The 11,838-nt window shown below is 33.4% G+C and overlaps 1 protein-coding gene across 1 annotated transcript; it reads left to right on the forward strand.

Annotated features, from left to right (window-relative positions):
• The first annotated feature begins 623 nt into the window (after positions 1 to 623).
• LOC124373787 lies at positions 624 to 11,576 on the forward strand. Its single transcript, XM_046832127.1, has 2 exons — positions 624 to 696; positions 10,055 to 11,576. Exon 2 carries the CDS (start codon positions 10,059 to 10,061, stop codon positions 11,574 to 11,576), a length of 1,518 nt encoding a protein of 505 aa, XP_046688083.1. The 5' UTR covers positions 624 to 696; positions 10,055 to 10,058.
• Positions 11,577 to 11,838: the final 262 nt, after the last annotated feature.

Genomic DNA, 11,838 nt, shown 5'->3' on the forward strand with positions numbered 1-11,838 from the left:
CGTGTACCAGAAAGAATAAGATTAAGGCATTAACTAAGAGTAGGGTAATCACAGTTTTTTTCCAGTTGCTCTAAAAGCCTTTTATGCAGATTCTATAGTGTTAATTTTGTGGATTAAAAATAAAAGACCATAAATAAAACAAACTATTTGTTGTTAGTTACAGACATTGAACACCCATTCATCCTTGTTATCCTCAACTATCCTTTACGTTATTAATAACATTATCCAAACCAAGACAGAAAAAGAAACAGATGTATTATAAAATAATAATAAAACAACGATTAACAGCAACAGTAATGTAGAAAAATAATTTTGAAATATTATCATACGTCTATTATAGCAACGACAAAGAAGAGTGGTGTAGTTGAATACTGTAAAATTTCATGGTAACAAAACAATCTCCTCCATGTTTGTATAACTAGAAAAAAAATACAGAAAAGCGGGATTTGAATTTATTTAGCCTATGAGAAACTGCGGAGAGAAATGAGAAAAGAATAACGAAGTTAAAAAGTAGTTTCTTTCTAATCGAGTTACGGGAATAGTAAATAATCGTGTTATTTTAAAATGTTTGAATGAATAAAAATAATTATTAATGCGTGCAGTTATTTAGTTACAAATCGTTAAAATAGAAGTTGAGTGATGACTGGGCAATACAAGTTTTAAGATACTTATATTTTGTTTGTGGTTAGCTTACAAGTAAGTTTTTTAAAAAACATAATAGTTCTTTATGTTGATGGTAATGCCTTGAGGTTAGGTGTTTTATTTTAGTTTGTGTATTATATCATGGCATAGCCGTTTGTTTTTTCAAATTTTTAATTAGCCTAAATTTCAAAGGATTACATATAGTTTATACACCTTTGGTTGACTCAGGTCAATGGCTAGGGCATCTTTTACTGTTTTTACCTATATTTAAATTCAGTATTAATTTTTTGTACACTTATACATTTTTCGTTCTCCTTTAGTTAATATATTAGTATACTAGTACTGTAGAAAGGGAACATTTAGAGTAAGGAAATTTAAAATAAATAACTTGTAACAAAGTATGGTGGTTGGCTTGGGTAGACGGGTAGGGTACGATAAGCGTACTCGGTTTTTATATCGAAATCGGCAAATGATATTACTTAATCATAACCATCGATATAATCAATCAATACTAATTAATTATTTTGAACAATTAACTTAAATAATCGATATCAACAGTTGTAAACACTTTCAAATAATAACACATAAGGTAATATTTCAATTTTACACATGTTACAATTAATAACATTTGATTATTAAAAATGACAGTCAATTTTAGAAAACTACACGACATTGCTTTGAAAGATGATAATACATGTTTTTCGTGGCGAAAAACCCATTATTTGAAATTTGTGGAAAAGAAACAACTGTAACTGTGAGAGGAGTAAATATGGTCGTCTTAAGTTTTCTAATTTTGGTTATAATAATTTGTTTGATCTCTGTAAATATTAAAATCTCATTTTTTAATTTAAAACATATGATTGTTATTGAGGACTATAGATACTTTTATATCGATTGATAGTCTAGGATTTGAGATGCAAATATTAGGTATCAATGACTATATTCTTCGATATAAAAAACCGGGTCTGCTTATCGTACCCTACCCGGGCAGACCATTCGGCCCTTAGGTAGGCCGGTTAGCCCGTAGCTAGACCTTTCAGTCAGATAGGTTGGATGAGTTTTCATTAGTTTGTCTTCAACAACAACATTTACATTTTAAATAATGCTCTCAGATATGACAGTTGGCCGCCAGGTAGATTGTGTGACTTTTCATTAATGTATTTATTGCAGTGGCAGCCTTTTTATGTTGTTGGTCAGTTTGGTACCCCTTCTTATATCATGTATATCCCCCACACAGAACCCGATTCCCTTCCGGTCTCCTAGCCTATGTTTGTGATGTTAAGTGGGTATAAGTTAAATTCAGGTTTAATATTGTTTTTTCAGTATGTTTTTTACTTTTCTCACCAAAGTTCGTGGTAATAATAAAAGTTGATGTAGTCAGGAATATATTACAGGTATAATTAGTTGGGATAATTTTGTTGGTGTCCATACATTTGGGTAGATTATGATAAGCGGGCCCAGTTTTTTTATCTTGAAATTGGAAATACTACTTAATTATAGCCATCGATATAATCAGTTGATACTGATTGATAATTTTAACAATTATCTTAAATCAGCCTGAAAACACCTTTAAACACTTTCAGATAATACACGTAATATTTAAATTTTACGTAAGTGGCTTTAAAAATGCAGTAAATTTTAGAAAACTAAACAAAACTGCGGGTAGGGGTACGATAAGCAGACTGATATTGACAAACAATATTACTCAATTATAACTTTTGATATAATTAACCGATACTGATTTTGAACAATAACTTATCAACTATAAACGCTTTTTCATATAATAAACGTATTTTCTTTTATAGGTAATAACAGACAGTCGAAAGCTCTTAGAGGAACGTGAAACAAAGTTTTAAAAAGTGGTATATCAGCTGACCTGCTTGCATCTCTGTAAGTATTTGTGCAGAAGAGAAGTACGGTTTTCTAGCGAAGATGCTTCAGCTACTTCTCGAAAACGGTTAATCATGTTGCTATGCAGGAGAAAAAATATAAATAATTACGGTACTTTCTGATGGAGGCCACTGATAATAAACTTTAGCAATTAACTTTGGGTGGGCAGTTACACAATAAATACTGTGGAACACATATTTTTTTTATCATCTACACACAATTATCACGTTATAGGAATAATTCTATTTTGAATATTGTTATGTTATCATTTCTTTTTCTATTCCAAATGTTTGTTGTAATTTCTTAATTGTTTATGAGTTTTCCCATAGCCTATTTGGTTATAATTATTTGATCGTTTTTATTTTTCATTTATTATTTATATTATTACTGTATATATTAATCGAACCCATGATTGTTTATTGAGGACGATAAATACTTTGATATTAATTGATAGTCTAATATTCGATATACGAATATTTAACTATCAATATTTAAAAACGTCACATATAAAACAACAAGCCAATTGAAGAATAAATTGAAAAATCCAAAAGATGAAGAAGAAAATATTAATAAATCAGGTATATACCAAATTAAATGTGATGACTGCAACAAAAAATACATTGGACAAACAAGAAGAAAAATTCATACACGATATAAAGAACATTGCTCCCACATTAAATTCAACAGAGAAGAAAAATCGGCCGTCGCACATCACTGTATCAATACTGGACACACTATATCACAGAAAAACCTAAAATTATTAAAACATGTTTAACACTCCAAGATATTTAAATGCATGGGAGTCATATTACATTAATCAAACAAATACAGAAGATCTATTAAATCAAGAAGATGGACCAATACAAAATTCAATATTACTTAAACGAAGATTACAAAAATAACATTCAAAATTGATATAGTATAATACCAGTAATAATTTAATTGTATTTACAAACTACGCCACACAGGACAAATTAATATTAAATCACATATGTTAACTATTATTAATAATCAAATTTACTTTTTTTTTTGTATTTACTTTTGTGATGTGTCTGAAGAAGACAGCCTCGCTGTCGAAAGGCCTCACAAATCAATAAAAAAGTCTTAAATATTGGTTTTACGTTTTTCATCTAAGTTAAAAGTGACCAATATAAGCTCCATCTACAGCAATTCAAACATACAATTATTCATTCACACGTTTTCCTTTCATTCACCAATTTTCCCACCTACAGTGCTGGGTTGTTATCCCCTGATTTGCTGATCTCTCAGTTTTATGCCAAAAACCCGTTGACATTATAAAATGCCTGTGACTCTGAAGAGCGTTTTAGACGAGTTTTGAGCACATTGGGCATTGGGGCACTTTTGACCCAATGTGGCAGCTTGCTAATAAAATGAACACCCGCCTGCGACGGCAGGCGTTTATAAACCACAGTTCTGTGTTGGCCAGTTAGGTAGTTTTCCCTGCCTCTGGTCTCAAATGAATCTATGTCTCGGCCAGTTGTCTTGACACATTTAGACATACAAAACGGAGTTGTTTCAAAAATTTAGAGAATCAGCAGGGTCAACAGCTGCAAATTTTTGAAGGGCTATCTGCATGACTCTCTGAAATTCAAATATGCAATTATTCAAATTGCTTGTTTTTGCAATCTGTTACACTCGTCAACTGGTTGTTTGCACAGGCACCCCTTAGTTCCACCCAAGGTGGGGGTAAATCAAGCTACAATACGCCGTCATCAGTTCCTGATTAGGGCAATATTTGGCTAGGTTTCTCAAAACATAAATACCTGAGGATATTTTGGCACAAACCTGGTCAAAGTGATCATTCCATATCAACCCTCGATCAAGGTGTATTCCAAGGAATTTGGAACTGTAGACTTCTTCAAGTATGGAGCCTGCCAACATGGTGGCAGGACTACACTGGTAAGTCCACAGGCTGAAAAGCAAAGTTGATTTGGTCTTTGATGTGTTTGTTTTGAGATGAGGCTGTTAAAGTGTTAAACGCAATTGTTGATTCCAAAAATGAGTGTTCTTCCAGGAGAAATTTTGATTTTTTTGCTAAAAAGGGAGTTGTGTCCTCAGCATACTGCATGACCTTTCCATGCAGTAGTGATGACCCATTGTCGTTGATATAGCAAAATTAGAGTTGAAACTGAGAATTGATACCTTTGTGACTTCATAGCCCTATTGGATTGTGTTTGAAAGATGATTTGAGATTTGGACAACTTAAGTTCTGTCACTTAGAAATTACCTAAACCTAATGTGGCACGGTTCGGATACTGTATGTTTCCAATTTGTCAAGTAGATTATTGTGGTCAATACGATTGAATGCCTGAGATAGGTTGAGAAACACACCTAAGGTTACATTTCGATTTTCAAGTCCCTCAACAACCATGTCTAATACATTCGCAACATCTACAGTCGATTTTCCTTTCCTGAACCCGAATTGTTGTTGGTCTTCAGAAAGTTTGGTTGTTTTTATTTCAAAACTGCAGCATTCTTGACAAAAACGTTTTTTTCAAAAATTTTGCTCAAAACTGGCAAAATTGAGACAGGCCTGTAGTTATTTGTGGAACAGGGGTCGTCCTTTTTGAAAATTGGACGTACTTTCGTGGATTTCAGAAGAAAGGGAAGTACTCTTTGTTGGAATGACAAGTTAATTAAATTTGTTAGTGGTTTAGAACATTTCTTTATGAGCCACATTGACATAAATTCAAGATTATTAGATTTTTGCCCGGGAGCTGTTTGATGATTCAATTGAGCTCTTCTTCAACAACCAGTGCCAGTGACGTTACTGGACTGTCTCTTTGTAAGACTCACTTGATGTTTTATTATTGGAAAAAATTTTGAACTCATGGTTTGAGGTTTTTATTGATTTTGGAAAAAAATTTGAGTTTTTCTCTCGAAACCAATACACCCTTAGTTATTCAATTATTGTGTGTCTTTTTCGGAAAAACTTTGATTATTTTTGTAGGACAGCACCTATTAAGATGAAAATTTAGGGTCTCATTAAATGTTTAAAACTGCTGTTCTACTGACTGTGTTAAATTTAAATTCCATGTTTCTTTAGAAAGAGAAGTGTTGAGAAGAGCAATGTTTCCAGGCTTTACGTCTCTTATTGCTTTTGTAATTTAGGGCTCCCTTTTAGAATGTTTCCTACTAATTATAGCCTCTTGGCCATAGTGATCCGAGATTGCTGTGTTGACTGCAACATTTGGAATGTTGGAAATGATGTTGTCTATTGAGTATTTGCGGTTACTAGGGTTGGAGTTTTGACAAGCAACTCAAGGCCAAAAGACTTTAAAAAATCCACAGATTTTTTTGGTAATTGGATTCCTGTTGTCCATCGCATTAATGTTGAAGTCACCCATCAAGATGAAGTTTTTTCGGTGACTGGTCAAGTCTGTAAATAAGTGTTTGAATTTTGCAAAAACAATTTTCGTTCCCACTGGGAGACCTATAAATGTCGAAGTTTTTAATTATTAGTAATTTTGTGTCGCTTGTTTGAAGTTTAATACCAACTGTTTAAAAGTCCCGTTCAATTTTTTCTGGAATTGAAAAGTTTGAGAAAGTGAAATTGCTTTTCACAAAACCGTTTCATATAAAACAGTAATATGAAACAAACATGCACTAATCGTGTATTCAAACACAATGCTCATTATTGGGCTGATGTTACCCCTCATTGGATGAAAGAGCAACATACCCAGCACCTTGAAAAATTAAAACGTTTGGCTTGGCATTGTGAGGGATCAGTTTGTTGGTCCCTATTTTATTGATGGAAACCTTAATGTCAAAGTATACCAGGAAACGTTGCCAAATCAGGTTTATCCAGGTAGCAACCAACAACTGTAATGAAGTTTGGTCCCAGCAGGATGGAGTACCTCTACACTGTGGCCTGCATGTCCCTAGTATTTAAACAATACTTTTCAAAATCGCTGGATAGGCCAAAGAGGAAGTATCAAGTGGCCACCAAGATTGCCAGATCTATCTTTACTTGACAACTTTGTGTGGAGTCACTTTAAAAACAACGTCTATAAAACGAAACCACAGTGCGTTAATGGACCTTACGGACAGAATATTAGCGGGAATTAAAAACAAATCCTGTGTGAATCCATACAGCATGCCGTTTCAAGTTTCTATAACAGGCTTGGGCATTGTCAAACCGTCCTGGGACAGCATTTTGAATATCTGATATAAAAAACACAGGTTAGTAAGTTTTAGCTGTTTTATTGCTTAAACACAATTAAATTACTAGTGCTACTGTAACTTTACATTTAAAAATTTTAAACTGCCCCCCAAAAAGCCCATTTTGGGAAAATTGTTCGCTTTTGTTTCCTAGAGGGGTGTCCTGAGTTCATTTTTATATCTTTGTCCATTGAAGGTTGAGCAGGATCCATCCATGCTTTTAACTTAATTAATTTTATTCAGCTGCCATTTTGTAATGGGCATTTTGTTCTACTTTTATCAGGACTTTTTCAAATGAGGTGTCACTTAATGGTTCTTTACATTTAAAAAATTTTGAGCGGCCTCCACAAAATCCCATTTTGGGGAAATGGGCAAAGTTGTAATAGTGATTAAAAAGTTCACTTCTATTTCTTAGAAAGGTGTCCTGAATTCCATCCTTCCATCTTTATCCATAAAAAACTAAACATAGTGTATCCATACAACTCACACTGTATGTTAATTGGGTTTTTGGGTAATTGGGGTTTCATAATTTATTTTAATAGCACTGTTTATCGTGGAAAGTGGAAAAATTCTATTTTTATGTACAACTTAGTATGTTGAAAAATACTTCCCACAATCCTGTTATTAGCAAGTTGTCCAATCTCCTTAGCCTTGTGACAGTTGATATTGCTATATCCCACAATACCTGTGCTAAGAGGAAATATCTCTGGGACATCACTAAAGGAGTTGTGTTGTGTAAACCAATCATTTCACTTTCTCAAGTCACTTCCATCTCTTTTGATCCTAACTTTTCTCATGTCCATATATTGTTCAGAGCTGATTATTGTCTTTCCACACATCTCCATTCACAAATATCATGAGATGAAGTCATTCTTTTGTCTACCAGTATAGAAAACTTTCACTTACATCTCGACCATGGGTCCAACCCACCAGTAATTTTCATAATTTCATGAGAGATTGCTCTATTTACATGTCCGTCCATGTTCCATTTTAGAATTTGTTTTGTTCTCAGAACGGTGAATCCGCTGCCAGTGAACTTCTTGAACTACTCAGCGTTAATTTTGTTTTTTAATGCATACACGTCTTGTAGGTACAAATAAACACCACTTTGTGTTTGGTGCATTGCTTTGTGATTCCATATGTAATGTTGATAGGTTCGCTGTACTCCTAAAATTATAGTCATGGAGGAAATGGTTCATTGAGTTATGTTGTTGCTCAGCTCTTGCTTTTTTCTTTCAGCTACTGTAAAAATTCTACGTTGTCAAGAGAACTCAATATTGGGTACGCTGCATGACATATGGATAATTTTGATCATTAAACCTAATTTAATTTTTTAGCAATGATAAAATAATATACGGAATAGACAAAATTGGATTGAATTCATCACTGGTACAATCTATTGTAAAATGTATAAATTATTGTCGTCATTCATGTTTGCAGTATATTACTACTCTCGAAACATTACAAACTGCTTGTTTCAGTGGGATATATATCTCTGATTTATCGTACCATAAAAAACTAATTTCAGTTGTGAGGAACGTTTTAAAACAAAAATTATCAAATCGATCCAGCTATCACCAGGTGATGTGCTTACCAACGAACAGCCCATCATTTCCATTTCCATTTTCATTTGTATAGATAAAAGTGTATAAAACAATATATCATTGGTTTTAAAAACATATTTTAAGCATTGTTGTTGGTTTTATTCATTATACTAGCTGTTACCAGAGGTTTTGCACACAATTTTTATTTTTAATCAGTCTATAGCCTACTTGACTAAAGTACTTATGATATTGGTCTCCAATGATATTTTTCAAATGTAAATAAGATACAAGAGGTACATATTATGTCACTGTTCACAATTAGATGATCAGAGGTAGAGGACTAACTTTTATATAAAGTTTTACACATATAGGAGCATTTTTGGTTTAAAATGAATTATATTTCCAAGCTACAGCTGAGTGTGCCTTGTTGCCCTGATGAAGAAAATATATATATATATATTTTCTGTCCCAGAGGAGTGTATTCCAGTATGGCTTCCAAGTGCCTCTAGTTGGAAAGGAGCTCAATGCCCCACTAATGCTACGCAAGCTAAGCTTTGAGACTCTTGGTAGCTGTTTTTTTTTCTACTTTCAGCCACCCCACAAGAGCTGCATAGGTGACCATTAGTTTTATGATGGCTTCATAGATCTAATTTATTATTTTGGGTTTTAGTCCCCATTTATATCCAAAGGGTCTTTTATAGGCCCCAAGAGTCTTTGTCACTTCGGATATAATGTTGTTTTTGATATGACGTATACTCCATGTGAGCCTTTGGTCTAGAACTACTTCTAAATACTTTACTACATAGAATTATTTTATTCTACTATATTCTGGAACAGGTTGAGCAATTTGGAATTCCATTTTTCTGGTAAATGTTATTATACCTTTTCAGTGCCTGCATTTGTATGCTACTCGATTGAAAGCTCCTTCAATTTCCATAAAGACACTGCTAGGGCTTCCTTCACTATGAAGGTACCTTCCACCACCTGTACTAAACTATGGAGTGCGGTAGTGGTTGACTTACTTTTAACATATGCATATTGATATAGACTGAGTGGATGTGCCAGTATGGTTTCATTCCTAATATGTCTATTTATTATTTTCTCCATAGTTTTCACCATGAAGTAATGTAGTTTAGGCTGATTGGTCTATACAAATTAGGATGAGACGAGTCTCACCTTTGTTTCGCACAAACACCACGAGTGTCGTTCTTTAGAACAAATCCAAAAGCATAACTGCTTCTAAACTGAGTTATGTTATTTAACAGAATATCCAACCACCTTGTAGAAAGGCCAGAAAGAATTCATCCGCACCTGGTGATTTGATAGGTTGAATGAAGGATGTTGTAGCCCATTTAATCCTTTCTGCTGTGAAGATTTATGTTATTGTTGTTTGGACTTTTGCAACCTCTCAACGGGTCCTCTCCTCGGCAAAAAAAAAATAAATTCTCATCTTGTGGCAAGAGCCTATCAAAAAATAGCCGTACTTTGTACTTTTCCTTCCGCAGGGGTTGACCCAGATATGGTTTTCTGCTGGTCAAACTGCCCCAGGAAAGGGTCAGGGTAGGTTATCTTAAGTTGAACAACAAGCCAAAAATTTATGCAAAAGATATATATAATCTCTCCATCCATTACATGTAAGGGAATTGAATTAATAGAGATTTTGTTACTGTGAGGTACTACAACACTAATAATCTTCATTCCATTCTTCTCTTTATTTTCATATTCATTTACTTTATTCCATTTATGTTTCTGGCAAAGTATAAAAGCTTGGAAATAACTGGAATTTTTTTTTTCAGGAAAATGGACTCAGAGAATGTGAAACTGGCTGAGTGGCTGCAGATGTTGGGTTGTCCTATAACCTTGAACCCAGTTGACTTGCAGCGACTCAATACTCCCAACATGAGATCTGTCTGGAGACACCTGCAGGCACACGTCCAGCCACGGCATAGCGTACAGACTGTCCGACAGAACCTGCTGCTATCAAAACTCCACAACCAAAACATACTTCCAGGTGAATTTGGAAACTTCAGAGTCCAGTCCATTCAAGAGCTTTCCCAGTTACAGAATATGTCAGATGCTAAAAAAGAAATTAACTATTTGAAAAATAAAGTGAGGGCCGCTGATGAAGAATTGCGAGCAACATCCTTTAATCTCTTGACAAAGATTAATGAAAAGGAGATGTTAAAGCATGAATTAAAAGAAAATGAAGATAAAACTGTTCTACTTAGTCTATATCGATCTCGTATTAGAAAAGATATAGAAAAAGTAAACATAGAGATCGAAAAAACTAATTGTCTCAAGATTAATCCAAACCCTCTTACCTCCACAGAAATGAAGCATGATAAGTCAGTAGTTGCTAGTTATCTAACCAAATGCATTGTATCTACTTCTGATACAATTGACAATGATGCCTTAAATGATATGATTGTTTCAACTCTGGAATTTCCTTCTGCATCAATATATGAAGGAATAATGCAAGTTTCCAAAAGCGCGTTGAGGACTTTAAAAAGTTATAAATCCAATATGGATAGTTCTTCCTGTTTCAAAACCAAGGAAGCTCGGCTTATTTCTGGTACATGTTCATTTTCTAAACATTTAACTAATTTAAATTTTCTTGTTTTTCAAAATGAACTTGATCTTTCAAGCTGCCGTAGTAAAGTCAAAGAATATTCAACTAAGCTTGAAAAAGAGAAATTAATATTAAAAAACTTTATAGAAGAAACCTGTGTGCATGATTGTGTGGGCGTTATTGATGATTTATCAGCTAAAGATATTATCAATTCACTTGTTGAAAACTCTATCTATCTAAAGGAATTAGAACAATTAAAGGTTCTAAATAGTGAACTTGACATTGGATGCTCAGATTATGATGATTTGAAGTTGCTAGTAGAACGTTCAGGTAAAGAAGAGAAGACATTATTTGAAAATGTTGATAAGAAAGTAAAGGAGGTTAATCGTTATGTATCTCTAATCCTCAATGGAAAATTGGATATTATTAAAACTGCTGCTCTAAAAACGTGTACTGAATTAATCTCTAATTTTTTTATAGAATTAAAATTTCAAAAAGAAGATTGTGAAGCTCTGTTTGTCGCTTACAAAAGTATTATTGGTAAAGAGTGTGAACTTATTCAAAATGAGCCTTTGAATGCAATACTTAGGAAATGGGAAGAACCTTGTATACTGTTTTCTGACACTTTAATGCGGGATCTTTCCAAGAACTCTTCACTCTTGCCTCTTTTGCTGCAGTCACAACCTAAGAATGTTCTTAACACTATCTTGGAAAAGGTCTGTTGGTCACATACTATTGATTACTGGTAGGGTTGACCTAAGCATTGTATATTGTTTAGTAAATATTATACATATTATCTTTTAAAATTGTAAAATTTTGCTTATTTAGATGTAAGTTGTCAATATATGTGACACTGTAGAAAGTAATTTGTAAATAATAAATTATTGTACACTAGAAGCTGCCTATATATTTTTTTATTTCAAGCAAATTATGGTAAATGGTCTGTAACCAATATTGAAAATGAAGATTGTTTTGGTTTCTTATTGTAATCCCGGTATTTAAAAATCAATG

The sequence above is a fragment of the Homalodisca vitripennis genome, unplaced genomic scaffold, assembly GCF_021130785.1.
Source record: "Homalodisca vitripennis isolate AUS2020 unplaced genomic scaffold, UT_GWSS_2.1 ScUCBcl_6412;HRSCAF=13614, whole genome shotgun sequence".
NCBI classification, from domain to species: Eukaryota; Metazoa; Arthropoda; class Insecta; order Hemiptera; family Cicadellidae; genus Homalodisca; species Homalodisca vitripennis.

What these genes read in the sequence shown, in the direction of transcription:
- LOC124373787 (XM_046832127.1), top strand. Translation starts at nt 10,059, where the DNA reads ATGGACTCAGAGAATGTGAAACTGGCTGAGTGGCTGCAGATGTTGGGT.